This window comes from Tripterygium wilfordii, chromosome 4 (assembly GCF_013401445.1).
Source record: "Tripterygium wilfordii isolate XIE 37 chromosome 4, ASM1340144v1, whole genome shotgun sequence".
Lineage (NCBI taxonomy): Eukaryota > Viridiplantae > Streptophyta > Magnoliopsida > Celastrales > Celastraceae > Tripterygium > Tripterygium wilfordii.
In genome coordinates, this window is record NC_052235.1 from 1,783,099 (window position 1) to 1,801,443 (window position 18,345).

Consider the following 18,345-nt stretch of genomic DNA (forward strand, 5'->3'; position numbering starts at 1 on the left):
TATAAGCATTTTTCCCACCTTGTTTGGGGCCCAGCCCACTAATTGCTTTCCAATTTCCATGTCTAAAACTCACTACGTCAGCGTGCGATCACATCGTGCATGCCGATTGGGCCGAATTATTGATGATAAATCGAATTGATCTGAACCATCCGATTATTGATGGGCCCAGCCAACTAATTGTTAACTAAAATACTCCAACTTCCCTTCAACGATTCCTTGCTTGTTAATGAAATATCCCATCTATTCAACTACCCTTCAACGGCAAGCTGATAATGACTCACCTCTCCACCGGGCTTCTTCTAATCCTCGCCGTATGCGGTGTTGTATGAGGCGGGAGGGATATTTACTGTGACGTCCGATTATTGATGGGCCGAATTATTGATGGGCCCATCCCACTAATTGCTTTCCATTTTAGATTGGTTTTTGTAGTCATTGTTGGGCCCACTAGACTTGGTTATCAAGAGACGTAAATGTTTTCTATTGGCTGGGATTGAATGCTCTTTCCGGTTTCCTCGGGACTCGAATGCAAATAAAAACTCTCAATTTACTATTTTAGGGTTCAAAGGGGAAGAAATAATGCAATGGTTTTGTTTATGCATCTAGACGATATTTTGAGTTCTCTTCCTATCCCAATTTGGACAATTAAATGTCCCCCGCGCACCAGTTTGTTGAAGATGAATGATTTCACAAAGTACAAAAATTACACCGATCAATCACAGGAAATCAAATACAAATGGTTATTTTAAAAATTTTGGTTAAAAAAGTTATTTGTGTAAAAGAAGTAAGTCCATCGTGGGTTCCAAAAAATATCAAATCGAATTATGAAAAAATTCCATAATTATTTAGTACGTGTGAGATAGGAAATAATCACCTATAGAAAGTGATGACGTCCAAAACTGTCTTCGACACGTGATGATAAAAGATTGATTAACGTCAAATGATGTCTTTAATATTGTCAATCCTTGATACGGTTAATGATGGCCTCCACATGAAAGCAAATGAGCTAAAGGGCCCTCCGAAGGTGTGTTCAGGGGATCACTATGACGCTCATGTCGGCAAGCTATCAATTGGGGACTGCTCGGAGCTTTATATATATATTAGCAAGTAAAAGTGCATTAGTTGTATGTTCAAAATCATTTATAGGTTTTTTTTATGAGTTGGTTGAGTTATAGTTTTGATAGGAGTAGATCTTCTATCTTTGATCTTAGTGGGATCACACAAATGTGAATCTTACTCTGATTCTTCTCATAAATGGAGTTGGTCTCCTTTTGTACTTGTGATTTACTTGAGGTGCTTGGTATCACTTATTATCGAGGGGGATGCTCGATATTACACCCGAGGGACATCTCGGTCTTTGTCGAGATACTCTTTCCTCAGTTATCGTCTCATATGAACATTCTTCATATGTTTTACCCTCATTCGGAGTTGTCATCCTTACATTGCTCGGTGGCTGATAAGACTCCTCCGGTGATGTGAGCTCCATTTTACACGCCACGGGTCAAGCTCCCAAGTGGGTTTACTTCCGTGATATTAGAAAGAAATGGTGGGGATAGAGTATATGATAATTAAAAGCCCTTTTCAAGTTTCATGATTCATTCAACATCCAACTCCCCTTGCACAATAAATGTCTCCTCGATGACGTTATTGCACCCATCATACAGACAGGGACTCAGGAGGAATCTTTGGAATCATAATGCATATAAAACGATAAATATTAAAGGATCTCATTGATAATATACAAGTGATGCTGACATAAAGAAGGAATCTCCTCTCCAGACACCTCTCCTCTATATTTTACTTGGAGCTCATTGACTCGAAAGATACTCTCTTGAATAATTGAAGATATGCCGCCTCATTGGATGCTTCATGTTAAAGCATATCTTATATGAATATAGAAAAGTTCAATTATTGTTGGAAAATAACTGTCCATAGATGGACTTGCGTCCAGCTCATCATTTTCATGACCACTTGTGTTTTTATTTATTTATTTATTTTTTACGAGGGGGCCAACATGTCATACTTTTGTGTTTGTATTAGGCGCCAGTGGGCAGTGGGCTTACGCAAGTAAAGTCTATGAAAGGTCAGTGAGTTGGTGTGAGCTCACTGCTCACTAGAGGTTCAGCAATTCCAATCTTGACGGCGAATAGGTTGAAGTTTGGCCCGATTGAGTTCAAGCAAGACCAGTTATGTGAACGTAGACCAAGCCCATCTTGTACAAATTACAACTATAAGGACCAATACTCGGGCGTCCCGATCCATAAGTAATGGGCTTTCTGTAATCTTAGAGCCCAATAAGAAGCTGAGTTTGCACAAAAGCCGAAACCGACATTTGACATTTCATTTAAAGGCGCAAGGCCCGCTAGGGCAAGCAAGCCCGATATGAAAAATAGGAAAATTTTTAGCAAGTTTGGCGCCGCGGCTCCCAAGGCGAGTAGTATTTCTGTCGTTCCCTCTCTTACTGCTCTCAAGCGGTCTCCGCGTTACGATTCTCTCTTCTCCGGCATTTGTTATCTCTCTCTTCCTTGACTGCCCCGGCGTTCTCTGTAAGTCTCTTTTCTGTGAGTTTTCTTTTTCTAGCTTCGATTGGATCATATTGTTGATTTGTTTTGTTAGTACGATGGGAGTTTATCGATACTAGTTGAACATCCTAATTGAATGGAGGTCTGATAGTGTGCGATGGATTTAGGAAAACTAGCCGTCTTTTAATTTTATTGGAATTAGAATATATATTTTCAGCTACTTTAGTTCGTGTAATTCCCACATTTTTTTGGACACTATTTTATGGCAAACCCTAGATTATCTGGTAGATGGGAGGGAGTTTGAGAGATAATTCTACACTTGTTATTCCTCACTCACACACACGCACATTACTTTGAAAAAGGTTTACAGAAATTGATATTTTAAGTTTACTGCTTGGCTCTACAACAAGTGATTCTATTTTTCTGGAGGAATGATAGTGTTTTTATTGTAACCCTCATATTAACAATGCATTTATATTCTTAATGTAGATTTACCATGGGGGAAGGAGAGAGCATATTGGAAGCCATTTATGAAGAAGATGACTTGGTAGATGGTGAAGATGTTGAGATGATTGATGTAGAAGAAGGAGAATGTGTGGACAAGGAATCACATATTGGTTCTGGAGGTACTGATGTAGGACAAAGCATCGGTGGAAATGTCAGTTCTGTAAATCAAGGATCAGAGAGTAAAAACCACAGGCGAAAGGCAAATAAGAAGAAGAATAAGAAAAAGAGGAGAGGTCCTTTGTCAAATGTGACAGATGTAAACAGGTAGGATGATGGATCTGTTTGTTTTCTGTAGTGTGTGTGCATTAGTTAATGAAATATGCTCATTTATACCTGAATTTCGTTAACAATGCAATCAAGAATATTTGGGTTGGCTACGGATCCCAAGATGTTTTATATCACAAGTTTAGGTTAGGAATGGTGTCAAAACAAATGAGATGAAAGCAGTCTAGATTACTTTGTGATTGTTGAGCAGGAAAGAGTAGGTAGTCCTAATGACCAATTGACCATTTACATCCATTAACAAATATTTCATAATTTATTGTTTATCTTAATTCCTAAAGTCAGTTTTTTTTCCTGCAATTTGTAGAACTTGAAAAATATTGTAATGATGTCATTAAATGTCCAAATTGTAATGATTGTGTTGATCTTATGAGAAGGGTTTGGAGGTCATTGGTTCTGACTAAAATGTTAATCTGTTTGCAGGTTTGTGCTGGACACGTGTCGACGTTTAAAAGAGAAAAAGTCCTACATGGTATATAACGCTGTAGGCTGTCTTGGTGTTTCTGCACTTAGTGATATTGTCAATGAGGTACGTTCAGACTTGTTTTTTACTCCCCCCACCGAGCTTCTGAACATATTTTCACGCTCATTGACTGATTCAGTTAATTAAGGCTGTGTGTTTTAACTATTCATTCAAAGACTTGTTTGGGTGGCAAATGGAAAATTTACAAACTTACAAGTTACAATGCAGCAGTATTTCTTGGTGTTCTCTTATGAGGTGCTCCAACTAACCATTTTACATGCCATGTGTACAACTCTACATTTTGCAATTTGCCTTTTCTCATCATACCTTTGAGCTGGATTCAACTTTTGGTCAACGTTTCTTCTTCTGAAAGTCTTCCTGTTTCTTTCAGTATTCATCGTTTTCCCTCGGCCCTTTCTTAATTTCTTTCTTTCAGGTCTGACTTAGTTTTGTTAGCCCTACTGGAACCTTTAGGAATATCCTGACCTTACCTCTTGACGTGCTTTCCAATCCCGCCTTTAAGAATACCACATGTAGAAAAAAGCCACCCTTTTGCTCGGTGATGGACTTGTAAGGTTTGATTGTTCGCTTAAGGAAAGGTGAGAATATGGACTATACTTGATATTGGACCTGGAGTTGACAATGCTTATCCAATATTTCAAGCCATGCTTCCGTTCTTGATCTCTGATACTCTGTATTGTTTCCATACCGTTGCAGATTTTTCATTCAGAAGCCCATTTTGCTGTTCAGATCCTCTGGTCTGAGATGAGATATGAGTCACTTCATGATTTGTATTTTATGTACGTTGAATTTTTTTTTTTGTTTTGAGTTTCTTAACTTAGGATGCAGATAAAAGTTTTCATGTGTTCTTTGGATGTTTGTAAATCTTGTAAGTTCAAGGACTTGATTTACAGTTGCTTATGGTTAAAAGACAAAATCAATAACTAAAATTGGTTCATTGACCATCAAAATATGAATCTTTTGCAATAGGGAAGTGTAGTGCAATATAAAGAGTTTTTTGGGGCCTTTTTTTTTGCATTTTGATATGATTACTTGCTTTAGATTGTTTTCTAGTTGCACATTAATGCTCTTTTAGGGCTTTCTGGTGCTGTGGTTGCCTTTTGATATTGTTGTTCTATTCTTCCTTTCACAGATTGTTGTTTGTACTGTTTATAGTGCCTAATGGATAAATATGTTAATCAGTGAAGCTTAATCCTTGACAGCCATGACCAGATATCTTGGCAGAGAAGGTTCAATCATTTGACTAATTAAGATGTTCGAACATGCATCAAACTGGAATCGCATATGAGCTATATATTCTTATATAATGTAGTTTGGTGGAAGTTTCAGGTGGATGCAATTCAGTCTTGTGGAGGGCAGATGACTGCTGATGGCAGACGTTTACGCACAGGTGGTGGAATATTATGGAACATCATTAAAGCACGAGAACCCATGGCTTACAAAGAGATAATGAAAAAGGCAAAGGAATTTGAGGTGCGTGCTTGCTATTTTACTGGATTAGAATTTTCCCAGATTTTCCTGCTAACTGGTCATTACAAGTGTTTGATTTTTTTTTCGTCTTTATATAACAAAAATTTCTGCTCTTCGTTATGCTGGTATACATATTGGCATTTGGGCTCAATGCATGTTAGGGTATGCTTTTACCATATAAGGACAATTGAATTCGCAATTTTTTTTCCCCGTGGAGCTGTATAGTTGTTTATTGTTGTTGTTGTTGTTGTTTTTGTTTTTGTTTTTTTTGTCTTTCCACAGATTGTTATATGTGTATGTATACATTTAATGAAGGGGTATGACCCCTTTGATGTCGTAAAGCTCACGAGCCCACCATAAAATGGATGGGGTAGAAGAAAAGTTGTTTGGCCCCTATATGTCTCATGAAATTTTTGGAGTGCTCTTTGGATGGCCCTTTTTAGAGCAAGAATATCATCTATGTATGATTGTTGCCTAAATAAATGTATACATGTTTTAAAGACCATTTTCTTTTAAATTCTTGTCCGTCTGAGTAATGCAATTTCATATTTTATATTGAGTACTAAGTCTAGATGCTACCTGGATTGTTTTTTGCAGAAGCAATTTAGGCAACAAACTATCAGAAAAGCACCAGAGCTAAGAAAAGATGGATCCCCTGAAAAAACTTTCTGTGCGGTTGCTGAGAAGACCACAGTTAACGTTCCAGATGGTTCTGAGCAGATTTCTCGAAATCAATGTGAACCATACAGCGTTGAAGAAAAACATAAATCTGTTCACGACAGGATCAGAGCACCTGTTTCGTATGATGACCTTTTTGCGGAGGATCCAAAAACTGATTAAAGTAGAATTAAATTTATGAAACATGGAAGTGCGATACAAAAACAATTTTGCTTTCTACTTTATTCTGATGGATACAACTGATGGCAATGTTAAAGGAATGGTTTTGCAATTGTAGAATTGTTTGGATGCAATGAACGATGCAGGCCGATCAAATATATTTAGTTGTGTGAATTTGTCAACGAGACGTTGTTCTCTGCTTATATATCTGCTGTGTATATGTGGCTACAAATCATATGGTCGACTGCTTCTTCATCTTAAATAGTGTTGAGAGATTGACAAGAGACTGACTTCAGTTTGCATCAAAATAAAGTGCCCATGTTCGACAAGTAAGACCATCAATCTTATTACTCCCAAGTGTCTGTAGGCAAGGCATGCTACTGCTTCTTGTTCTTTAAGAATAGGCATACTGCAGTGCAATCATCTACCTTTGAAGAGGGAAACCTGTTTTTCCACGCAGCGACAGCGGCGTCAACCACTGCCTTTGCGGCTGTTTCTTCACTTTCCGCTGCCCACACCATCGATGCAACTTGATTGTTACTAAGCACATCCCACACCTAAAGACACATTCAAGTTAACAACATTAGGGTGTATGTATGACGCCAAAGATCGGGAATTCAAACCAACCAAGTTGGATATATTAGTGATTGTTACTTGCTTACCCCATCAGTTGCAATAACAACAAACTGGTCATTCGAATTTAGTTGGCGATGGTTGATGTCTGGGATTGCGATTACGCCGTAGTCTTTAAGTAGGAAGTCTCCGAAAGCTCTTGACATGGCTAGGCCTGGAGTGTCTTCATGTGGTAGCCAAACTCGCTGGATATGTGGCTCTTCTTTCAGTGCTATCACTCTGCCATTGCACTTCCTTATTCTCTCTGCTTCACCTGCATCACAAGAATAACAAACCGTTTAGAGAATCAAAAAGGGAATATATGAGAAAATATTACAAGGGTCTTACTAGGTATCCCAGGCTTTAAATCTCTAGTTAATTGAACAGCTCTGATGCCATTCTCAGTGATTGTCCCTAGCACTGCCCTTGAATCACCAAGATTAGCTATGACTAGATCTTCACCCTGTTTTTATTCATCCAAAAAGGAGAGAATGTAAACTAACTTTCCCTAAAAAGTACCAAAATCATATTAAAATAATGTGTTCTTTTACCTGTCTTAGGACAACTACAGCTGTGGTTCCACTGCAAGAAAAGTCTAAGTTCTCCTGAAGCTTTATTTCTTTGTCCATAACCCTGAAAGCACTGATACAAGCCTCTCTCCATTTGTTTACTGCAAATTGACTCTCTGTGTTTCGAGATTGAATTCGAGTATCGGGATCGTCTGCAATCCTCGTCTTTTCCAGAGCATGCTGTTGGCTTAGCAAGAGTGATGGCAAGCAGTTTCTCACAATCTTGCTCACCACATGACCATTTTTTCCATGCCCATCAAAAACTCCACAAAATGCTCCATCTTCCTCTCCATAGCCCTAAACAAAGAAAGGAAAACTGCTTTATGTTTCCTAGGAGAGCATGGACATCCAGTGATCAAACTCTATTGAACAAATCAAATCAGGCTAAAGACAACCCATACAGTAAAATCCAAATTACCTCGTAGAGAACTGCAGCATCTTGGTTAAGTCCCTTGCTCCCTTGCTTAGAATAAACAGAACCAAGTCTCTTAGCTCCAAGAGGATCAACACTTCCTTCAAATACTGTCACGTTTTCATGGTCATCTTGGGCTTCAGAGCCATGAATCTCTGAAGATGCAGAGGATATGCAGATTCCCATCTCAAATATTACAAGTGGTTTTTTTTTTCTTCCTTCTTCTTCTTAATGCCCAATGACTGAGGATAGTCTTCTTAATCATTGATTTAAAGCTCCCAGATTGCGCATGATAGCAAATGAACAATTGTATATCTGTAGTGCCTTCTGGGGCCATGAAAGTACGCACCCTAGCTTGTTTTCAATCATTCACTGTTTTTTTTAATTGTTTTTCTAATGTTGTTTATTATCTTAGATTAGCCCAAGATTCACTTTAAAGGGCACATGAGATTAGATCAATACGGTGGATCCATTAACGCTTTTTTTTTAAACTCACGATGACACTATACAAATATATCCTTTAAATATTTGATATAGGCACAAACTCGGATCATTAAACCCGTTTGCACATAACTTTCTCACTCGGATCATTAGTTTTAGCTATCTGCATTAGTACTTGTTGGATGTAATTGGAACTTTTTAAGCAATGTGGTGTTAATTATATGTCTCATTCATTCTATCATAAATAAGAGTAGTAAAACTTAACCAAATATATGTTGTTTTCTTGTTAAAGCTAAGTATGTAGTTGAGAATTAGGTGTATTTACATAATGAACAAATTAGAAACGTAGGGAACTACAAATGAATTGATAAAGAAAAGAAAAAAAGGAATGAATATGACCTTTGACCAACTTGAAGCACTTTACAGGGAGTGGAAATAACTGATAAGGATCCATGACAATTGGAGAAATTTGAACAAGTTCATTAAAAACACTTGGTCAACCTCTGAAAACAAAGCATATGCATCGGCAGGGAAAGGACCTACAGAGGATCCTCGCCATACAAACTGTGGACTTCTACATTAAAGTATACAATAGTAAAATGGTCGGTCAGGATCATCTCCAATTGGTTGACTTTCACTTAAAAATTGTTAGAATTTTTATATTCGCTGGTTATTATTCTCATTTTTTTAATGTTGTGAAACCTTATTTAAAACCTATTGAAAGTCTTAAATTCAAATCTTAATGAGATCGTCATAGTAAGATATATATGATACATATATATATTAGGAGAGTATTTAGTTTCTTTATAAGGTCATATATCATCGTCAAAGGCTTACTATATGATATATATATATATATTAGGAGAGTGTTTAGTTTCTTTATAAGGTCATATATCATCGTCAAAGGCTTCATAAAATATTGAGCAGATGAGTACCATTTGGGGATTTTTTTTAGCTTGCGAGCTCTAATTTATTTCTGAGTTTTTTTTAACAATATTAGAATTTAATTGTAATTATGATAGACTTATTATAGTATCAAGAATTTTCTTACGTGGACACCCGCAAATTATATTAACTTACGCACTTCAATCTTCCCACTTGTCATTTCACTCATCTACACCATCAAAAAATGTGTGCAAGTTAATATAAATTGCTGGGCGTCCGCATAAGAGAATTCTTGATTATAGTGCATGTATATAAATCGAGCACCGTTCGTGTGCAGGACTACTTGCTTGAAAGCGCAGAAGTGTGAACAATAGGATTTCTATGACAATGAAAGTCGAAAATGTAGCCAAGCAACCTAGAAGTAAACTTTTAAAACAATATCGCGACTTCAGAATGACCGTTTCAGTTGATGGAATCGGATAATGTTGCCAAAGCTTCAGTGTTCTTGGTATCTCAAGAAACAATTAACAATACACCAATAATTGATCCTTTAATCACCATTCCTGTCAAGTAGGGTTGACACACCCACACCCACAACATACAAGAGAATTCAAAGACATTGAGGTTATCCAAACTGAGTACATGGGCTTAGTTGGCCAGAACGCGATGAGGACAAATTGACAACATTTAAAGTTCCATATCAAACTATATATCTCATCTTTGTTGTCAACTATCAGATGTTTCAGAATGTTCATTGAAATTCAATTATCCAGTTCTTGATGAAAATAGTTTGGATCGCATAAACGTGTACTGTGTATAACATAGATGCCTACTGTATGTATGCATTTGTGAATATATTTAACAGAGAGAATTTGATATCATGATCCATTCTGAATTTCTTGTTAAATGGATTTGCAACTGGTACAGGAAAGAGGAAGTCAACATACATCTTTCAAACAGCACACACTAAAAGCAAGCAAATGAAAACCAAATCAGAGGACGAGTGAACTTACAAAGTGGATTTTTCATTCACTGGCTAGATACAGTAACACTATCTTCAGCATTCGCTGAATCAGCTGCCGGAGACTTCTTTACAAGAGACTTGGGTATGTCAAGATCATCTTGTTGGCAGCGCTGCTGAGGGTGTGATAAAAGCACACACATGTGTCGGAATAGAGCACGTGCTAGCCCCTGCCCACTTTCATGGATATAGCCCTCATACTCGCTGACATGTTCGAGGGTGTCAACAAGTGCATCATAGACTTCCTGGGGGCAGTTGTCAGGTCCAGGCTTGTCATGAAGGTATATAACATCTAAAGTGAAGAGCTTCTGGTTTACAGGCCATTGATGTTGTGGTCGTACAGATGACCTACAGTAGATAAGAATCTAGAAGCAACAACTGTCATAATCCAGTTGCATCCCAAAGGATGAAAGACAGCCAAAAACAATTTCATGCAAGCCACAATTTACTCACCTACACATCATCATAAGATCTTAAAACACAAGTCAAAAATGGAATTTAAAAAAAAATCCATAGGAAAACTCCGTAAGATGTAAAAAGCATTCTATAAAAGAAAAGATGTAAAAAGCATATTGATCATGAAGTAAATGAGAGTTTGTACAGAAGAGTAGAATTATTATACACACGTCAATATGTTATGCAATTTCCGCAACATACCTATCACTAAGTAAATGAGAGTTTGTACAGAAGAGTATAAATATTATACACACCATATAAAACTTGCACACTTAATAAAATAAGTATGGCTGGTGTAAAGGAGAGTAAATCTAATGTACTTACCACCCTGAATATCCGGTGCTGGGCACGAGATTTCTTTGCTTCATGAGCTGCTATCTTGAATAGATGTGTGAGATCAGCTTGACCAGAAGATGAAGTTGAGAGGCCCCGAAGCACAGTTATAGCAAACTCAACTTCACTGCTAAACTCTTTACGGAGCTACATTGTATCAAAACACATCAGAACATTTCATACTAATGGCGCTATTAATGGCACTAATAAAATTTGTTTCATATTAATGGTAAATCCTCTAAAGTTAACCACCCTGTAGTCCTTATCTACATGGAAACTCTCTTTTATTCTACAACAAAAACCAATGAAGCCCCCACTACATGCATAGAAGCCCATTTGAACATGGATTCAGTCCAAATTAACCACCATCCAATTTGTTCCTTCTTGCTCTTAATCTTTAAAGCTCTTCTGATGAATTTCCTCCTCCACACATCTTTATCTGTCCCACTATACACATTTCTCATTTTCAAGTTGAAAAGAAGCTCAACCAAAGTTGGCCGATTCAAATACTACTCTAGAGAAAGCATGTGCTAAATATAAACACAATCGAGAGTAAGAATTTGGAATCTTGGGGAAGCCCCATTTCCCGTCAGCCTCCAATCAGTGTGACAGGGTTTGTCTCCACAAGTTCAATCACTGATTGAAAATCCGCACAAATATTGGCATTTATCGATTCTCAACATCAATAAGGTAATGACGGAAATAGAGCACGGTATGAAACGGTAAATTGAAAGAGAGAGAATTGTGGCTACCAAAGAAGCGGATTTAGCGAGAGCCGCGAAACCAAAGCGATGTTCAGGGTTGATGGAGAGCTTGGAATTGATGAAGAGAAGGATAGCTTGCCTGATCGCGTCCAATCTGGTCAGTGGCCTCCCATTAGGACCTGTGGCTTTCATTTCCACCATCGATTCTGCGTCCACATCTATGCAGAACAGTATGTCCTCATTGTTTATGCGCGCCGGCTTCAACGTGTACCGAACAGGCTCCGAACTCTGTCCGTCGATTCCCTCCATCATCTCGCTCCGATCTTCTTTGGTCTGGCAATGGAGAAAGTAATATCGACTGAAAGAAGGGCCACAAAAAAACCAAAACGCAGCGTTTTATGCAACGTTTAGTATTTATACATTTTTTCCCTTGAAAAGAAGATGAAACGGTGCATTTTGGTCTTTTCGTGTTAAGGTGGGTTTTTCGAGAATTTTTGTTCTTCTTCATCACAGTTTTGCGAAAGAAGCACAGAATCCGAAGGCAGAGATGGCGTGCTTACATGACCACAGTTGTGAAGATCACGACTGCTCTGCTGATTGGTCTCTCTACAAACACATAGACCTCTCCAAGGTCGATTCTCCTTCCCTTTTTACGAACTATAATCTCGTATATAGTTGCCTCGTGTTTTCTCTAATCCATACACCACTGTTTGCTAAAGTATTCATTAATGGTAGCAAAAGTAAAGAACGGTGATGATAAGGCCTCAAATTTATTTCCTAATGCTTTTGCTGTAAATTTATTTTGATTTTGTTCACTGATCCAATAGCTAAAATTCTCACCAGAAGCCTTCACACACGTAATTGCTTGATATGTTCTGTGTGTTCATGTAACTGATATATTGACTTGTGAGAAACGAATTGGATTCTCAATTGACGAATATATGGTTGCTTATGGTTCACTGTGTGATCTTGTGTAACATATCGTAATTTGTCTAGTTGAGGGGTGTGCTCAGGGTCAGGGGTATGGGGTCTGTGTTTTCTTTTCAATAGATGGACTGAAAAAGATTTTGCAGATGCATAACGGGTGATTTGATGGGGTTGGGGAGAGTGGTTGGTTGAAGAAGCTACAATGATATGGAAGTGTGACACTTTCCACTTTCTGTAATTTGGTGGACTCCATATTCAGCTTTCAAATGTTCGTAGGTTACAAAATATGATGAGATTATGAGAAGCTATTTAGTCTTATGAGTTAAATCTTTATTCTCTTATGAATTTACAAATTAGTGCTTCTTTTTTGTTATCTTTCAGGTGTCTGCATTAAATGAAGCTGTTCCAGGAAGTGTAAAGTCTGTTTTTAAAGCCTGGGAGCATCGGCTTAATTCATCTGGGGTAAGCCTGTTTGTGAAAACATTGGTTTGATTGCACAATTTGTATGCGGAGGAAATGTATATTAAAATGTATAGCAAAGATGATTTATTTAGCATTTCTTTTTAACACATACAAATATGTCAATATTGTACTAGTGATGCTGTAATTTCCTGAAACATCCGACATTTTCTCGACTGTACGCCTGCAATGTATATGCATGTACTTGGAATTTTAAATTAAGGTTCGAGGGTTTGACTTTTGAGTTAGAATTGAAGAAGAATGATTTCTGATGGCAGCTATAGCCTATATGACTGAGCACAAGATTTTATGACTATATTATTGACTCCATTTGGTACAATTTAGTGGGTGTATCTAATGAGTTTATCACTAGTATCCAACAACTAGTTCAAGTTTAACAAAGATGTGGTGGATGATGCAATAATAAACCAAGTAATTGTTCCGCCTTATCTCTTTTTCTTCGTGCTATGAATCAGGATCAGGGGCGTAGGGTAATATCTTGGTACAAATCTTTTGGAAAGTATAAAAGGTTAGATTATAGTTTTAACTTTTAAGTAGTGGAATATGTTAAGAAAACTACACTTCTTGCATGAAATCCATCCTAAAGTTACTTCATGCAACTAATTAGTGGCCATCAGAAGTTGCTCTCCTCATGTTTATGTGCATTTAGTTTATTTTTCAATTGACATCTTAATTGTTAGATTTTATGCAATAGATGACCAAATATCATGAAAGATTTTCTACCCTTGAGCTTGAAGGCTAGAAATCTAGTAGTTCAATTTGCAGAACAAGGAGCAGCAATCTATCAGAGTGTTGCAGGACACTAGGGTGATTTTAGGGATTCGGTTAAATATTTTTTTTGTTGATAGGCATCTGAAGCATCTTATGCCATGCTTTCCCTATGGCAGGAACACTTGGAAAGCAATGAGGGTGATCCTGAATTGCTTGTATTCATCCCGTAAGCAGCTTGTTCCATCACTTGTGTTTTTTGTTAGTTTTTGTTTTTTTTCAGTTTTTGTTTTTTTTCAGTTTTATCTTGCAGCATGTGAAGCCATCCCATAACTTTTTTGTATGTGTTTGTCTGGAGTCGTTACATGTGTGGTTTTGTCAACCACCTGTACTCGTTTGGTAATGTACATGTGTAAATTGACATCATCTAATGGGGTTCTCTTACATAAATTTCACATTTGATATATGTTTACTTGGTTTTTCCAAAAAAATTTCATTTGTTCTATTTATAGTCAGTTATTACGTAAAAACTTTTTGTTTCCTTATTAACAACATCTATCAAATCCATCACTCTTTTCATTTGTATTCTTACTTCAGTGCCACTTGAATTTTTTGCAAAATGAATATTGGCGTGTAAGACAAACACTTTTACCAGAAGGTCTCTGAGAAATTTCCTTCTTTCCATTGGATCAATATGACAGATTTACATCAGACGTCAAGATAAAGTGTATTTCAATTGTTGGCGGTGCCAATGGAACAAGTCCTTCAAAGATGAGGGCGTAAGTCGAACCTTTAACCTCTAGAATATTCTGTTCCTTTTTTTTTTTTCAAAGGAATTTTTCAACTCATTGATGAAGTTTCTTGACTTTCTTTCACTGTAATCCAATCATTTCTGCATCAATGCCGTTGAGATAATGGTTTGTGTCTGATATTTGTGATGAACATAGTATTGTACAGTATACACTGAGGACTGTTCAATACTGTCTACAAAAGGCATGAAATTTTCTCTCAGGCAGGCTAAGAAAGTTTTCTGAGTTCCTCTACCATGTTACGGCAGTATTTGAATTTTTGTTGTCGAGGTGTCAAATTTGTCCAATATGTTGTATAGATGCTATTTTATCTATCTGCCTTGTTATGGAAATACAGTCTCACTTATTCTGACGCCCTTTCTTTGCAGTACTCTCCCCAGCTGCTCTTTCGTTTCTGGTGATTAGTAGATATATATATGACTACTCTTTTATCACATGCACTAGAAATTAAAATTGAACAGTCTTTTGGATGATATAAATACACTTTGTCTTTCCGCCTCCCTTGTTTTTCTCCCTTTGAAGGAACACGTACTTAAATATCATTTTTACTGCAAATTAGATTTATCAATCGAGATGGCATTGACTTCTCTGATGCACAAAGTATGCAAGCCGTTCAGGTAAATCTTTGTCTGAAGCTTCTCATTGAGTTGTAGACCAGGTCATTACTCTAACCTAATCGAAGATTCTTTTCTGTTTGAAGGAATGGGATTTGGCTGAAAATTTGAATGGAGTGTTAGAGTACCAGACAAGGTAATACGCAGTAATCTTTATTCCATGACATATCATGTTACTTTTTTTCAAGAAGCATATGATTCCGTTTTTTTTTTTATGAGATTGGAACAATGCCAAGTAATTGTTGACATCCACACTTGTTTCGTTACGTGGCACTCAAGGCATGAAAATGTGAACCATTATCAACATATCCATGTCAACTCCTTGGCTAGATTTTGACCTTCTTTCATTTGAAGTTATTTTTAATGTTTAATATCATGTCAATTCATATGATTAGATATTCCAAATTTCAAAGTGTGGGGAACATAACGCTGCATATTCCGGAGAATTTTGGTGGTGACACAACTCAAATAGAGTACATTGGGTTTAAAGGTGAAGCCACCCAGGTATTTTCTTTGCCAAATTTCTGGTTACGTGACCAAGCTGGTTTCATGGTCTGTGATTATGTTTGCACTTCAAACAACTTACGTTCTTCTTATGGTTAACAGCTAAAGAGAGATGTTGTGGCAACAATTGTTTATGAGCTGATGCCCAACCCTTCAGACCACAAGTAAGCCACGCTTGCTCTTGCTTGATTATTTTCTTTAGGGCATTTATTGAAGTTGTATTTGTGGTTTAGTGTAAGGAGGCTCTAATTACATGTTCATGTAAGCGATTTGCATTTTATTTCTGCACTTTGGAAGGGTCTTCAAGTGCTACACAAATGCAGTTCATCTTAAGGGAAAATTGAGGCCCTTTTTTTTTTTTTTATAGAGCTGCTGGATTTTCACGATAATATCATGCATGTGTGTGTTATCCATATTTGTTTGGATATTACACAGTTTCTTTTTGTTCAATCCTTTTCATTGTGTGAGGCTTTTGAGTGGAACATGGTGTTGCTCATAATTAATGGTTCGGTTTCTAATTTGAGAGAACATTAGACTCGGCAGCACTATTGCAACTTTGATGTCTTAATAGAACTCCAGTGAGATTTTCTCGAACTTTTAAGAATCACGCATGCCATTTTCAAGTTGCACACGGTTCTTTCCTATTTCACCTGTGATTTTGTTTCTAGAATTCATATAGAACAAAATATCCCCTCAATATTTTGTTAGCCTACGTCATATTTTGTGATATGGTTCTAAATGTTGAGAATCGTAAGGAGCTAGGGTGGTCTCCTCATACTTGTATAAGCCTGCCTATAAGGTGCAAGGTCCCCCCCCCAATATTTGATAACATAATTCCATATTGATCAAAAACGAAGTTTGAGAATCTCAATAAGATGGTTAGGCACCAACTGCTGCTAATGGTTATCTACTTTAGAGTAGCAATTTTACTGTATGTTTCCTTTTCCTTTTTTTAATCCAAATATATGTGAAATGGATTTATATGTGCAGGACACGGGCTGAAAGTGGTGGTGGTATTTCGCATGTGGAATGAAGAAATTCTTGATAATTCTCAACAGAAATGGATGTCTGCTAGTAAACGAGGATAACCGATGATAAAACACTGGTTAAAAAAAATAAAAAGTGTACAGTTCAACTGTGCCTTGAGGTATTTTAGCACGTTCAGGCTTGTGATCTTGAAGTTATCTGCTTAATTAATAATTACAATCTTGCAATCTTGGGACTTCCAGCTTATTGGGGTATGACTAATTCCTTCCTTTTTCCCTTGATTTCTTGGAATTGTGGTGTTGGTTTCAATTTATTTTCCAATTGTTAACTGTGTTAATTGGTTTGACTTAAAACTTAATTATGAATCACTCTGAATCACTCTAAATCACTCTCTAAATCTATAGTATGAATCTTGACTTTTGAGATGTAGCCTTTCATTTTGAATTCTCTGATCCATATCTCAATGTATTTACACATCTTGACTTCGTAGTTTCTTGATTTTTTGCCCGATGGAGTTTTCAATAGAGGCCTTTTATGTATTTTACGATGGGCGATGGTCAATCAACTGCCAAACTACTGTGGCAAATAAGAGTAATGCTTACCTTTTTCCCAAAACCTTCCACTCCAATATTCGAAAATCTTTTACCATTTATCATTTTTTTTCATTAGCAGCATCAACCTGTCCTCATTAGAAACATCAAACTGTCCCCATTACTGAGATATGCCATTAGGAAGACATCAAAAAGTGTCATTCAATTTGAGTGAAAGAATCAACCTATTGATATTGGAAGACCCAAAAGATTCTTCCAATTTCTCATTTCTGGGTCCAATGGAATTCATAGGTATTGGAAGAAGCCCTGTCAAATAAATGATTTTTTCTTTCGACCATCTTTCTATTGTTAATACGATATATAAAGACCGCTACTACAAATAAGACTACACCCTTGATCGTGAAATATCGATTGCCTGTTGAACCCTGTGAATTGCGTGAAAGTAGGATACTCAAAATTCGGGAGTCCAAGAGTTTGTAAAACGTTTGTCTTCTACAATCTGCAAATCAATATGAAAACAAAGAAGGTGATATCAGTATGCAGATGAACAACATGCTTCTCAATAACTAGTTATTATTTCTTAAAGTGATAAATAACCAACAATTTAGCTGCTTTAAATTTGTAAGAAGCCATTACACAAGCTGTGGCTCCTTACAATCGTGTCAGTAGCTCATTATAGGCACCGTGCAAAAGGTAGCTTGTTTCCAGGTTTAATGAACAAGCACCCGTGTCTGAATTAAATGCCCAATGCGAACGCAAATCAAATCAAAACACAAAATTACACTTAAATTTAACCGGTTGATTGTGTCACGAAACCAACTACGGTGAGTTTCATGGATCTTCCACCGGCGGTTCAATATTGGCTCTAAGCGGCAGTCAGGCAACCATTGAAAGGCACCTGCTGTTGACTCTTGATATAGAGCCACAACAACTACATTCATCTTTCGACAACATTAAGCAGTAAAATTGAATCATGATTTCTGCAACAAAATTAAAATCGACAGAGTAAAAGATTACCCTACCGGATTTTACTGATGGAAGATCTCCTGTTTCTTGGGGAGATGAGGTGAGTTGTGCCTAATGAGTTCCGACGCGGCAACCACGAGTCACTGGAAGGTATATCAATATATATAGCGGGTTCAGGAAACCCTAATGTTTGTTCGTTACCTAAATAGATATTGGGCCAGGCCGAGATTGTCATGCACATATGGGCCCAAATTCACAAAACAAGCC

The 18,345-nt window shown here is 37.1% G+C and overlaps 4 protein-coding genes and 1 long non-coding RNA gene across 5 annotated transcripts; 2 read left to right on the top strand and 3 right to left on the bottom strand.

Annotated features, from left to right (window-relative positions):
* Window positions 1-2,391: 2,391 nt before the first annotated feature.
* LOC119997622 lies at window positions 2,392-6,428 on the top strand. The gene is made up of 5 exons (XM_038844764.1): window positions 2,392-2,543; window positions 3,009-3,290; window positions 3,732-3,837; window positions 5,122-5,265; window positions 5,860-6,428. Exons 2-5 carry the CDS (start codon window positions 3,016-3,018, stop codon window positions 6,100-6,102), a joined length of 768 nt encoding a protein of 255 aa, XP_038700692.1. The 5' UTR covers window positions 2,392-2,543; window positions 3,009-3,015; the 3' UTR covers window positions 6,103-6,428.
* LOC119997618 (probable protein phosphatase 2C 72) lies at window positions 6,274-8,034 on the bottom strand. Its single transcript, XM_038844761.1, has 5 exons — window positions 7,699-8,034; window positions 7,263-7,577; window positions 7,060-7,174; window positions 6,762-6,985; window positions 6,274-6,656 (listed from the first exon to the last, which is right to left on the bottom strand). The coding sequence occupies exons 1-5, from the start codon at window positions 7,876-7,878 to the stop codon at window positions 6,477-6,479; spliced, it is 1,014 nt and encodes a 337-aa protein (XP_038700689.1). The 5' UTR covers window positions 7,879-8,034; the 3' UTR covers window positions 6,274-6,476.
* Window positions 8,035-9,889: 1,855 nt separating this feature from the next.
* Window positions 9,890-11,910, bottom strand: LOC119997621. The gene is made up of 3 exons (XM_038844763.1): window positions 11,581-11,910; window positions 10,820-10,975; window positions 9,890-10,404 (listed from the first exon to the last, which is right to left on the bottom strand). The coding sequence occupies exons 1-3, from the start codon at window positions 11,842-11,844 to the stop codon at window positions 10,048-10,050; spliced, it is 777 nt and encodes a 258-aa protein (XP_038700691.1). The 5' UTR covers window positions 11,845-11,910; the 3' UTR covers window positions 9,890-10,047.
* A 65-nt stretch (window positions 11,911-11,975) lies between these two features.
* On the top strand, window positions 11,976-16,852 carry LOC119997624 (PITH domain-containing protein 1). Its single transcript, XM_038844767.1, has 9 exons — window positions 11,976-12,163; window positions 12,841-12,921; window positions 13,827-13,876; window positions 14,349-14,426; window positions 15,016-15,073; window positions 15,157-15,206; window positions 15,466-15,574; window positions 15,677-15,738; window positions 16,565-16,852. Exons 1-9 carry the CDS (start codon window positions 12,080-12,082, stop codon window positions 16,605-16,607), a joined length of 615 nt encoding a protein of 204 aa, XP_038700695.1. The 5' UTR covers window positions 11,976-12,079; the 3' UTR covers window positions 16,608-16,852.
* Window positions 16,853-17,288: 436 nt separating this feature from the next.
* On the bottom strand, window positions 17,289-18,253 carry LOC119997626. The gene is made up of 2 exons (XR_005468051.1): window positions 18,135-18,253; window positions 17,289-17,611 (listed from the first exon to the last, which is right to left on the bottom strand). It is a non-coding gene; the product is annotated as an uncharacterized LOC119997626 (long non-coding RNA).
* Between the last annotated feature and the right edge of the window lie 92 nt (window positions 18,254-18,345).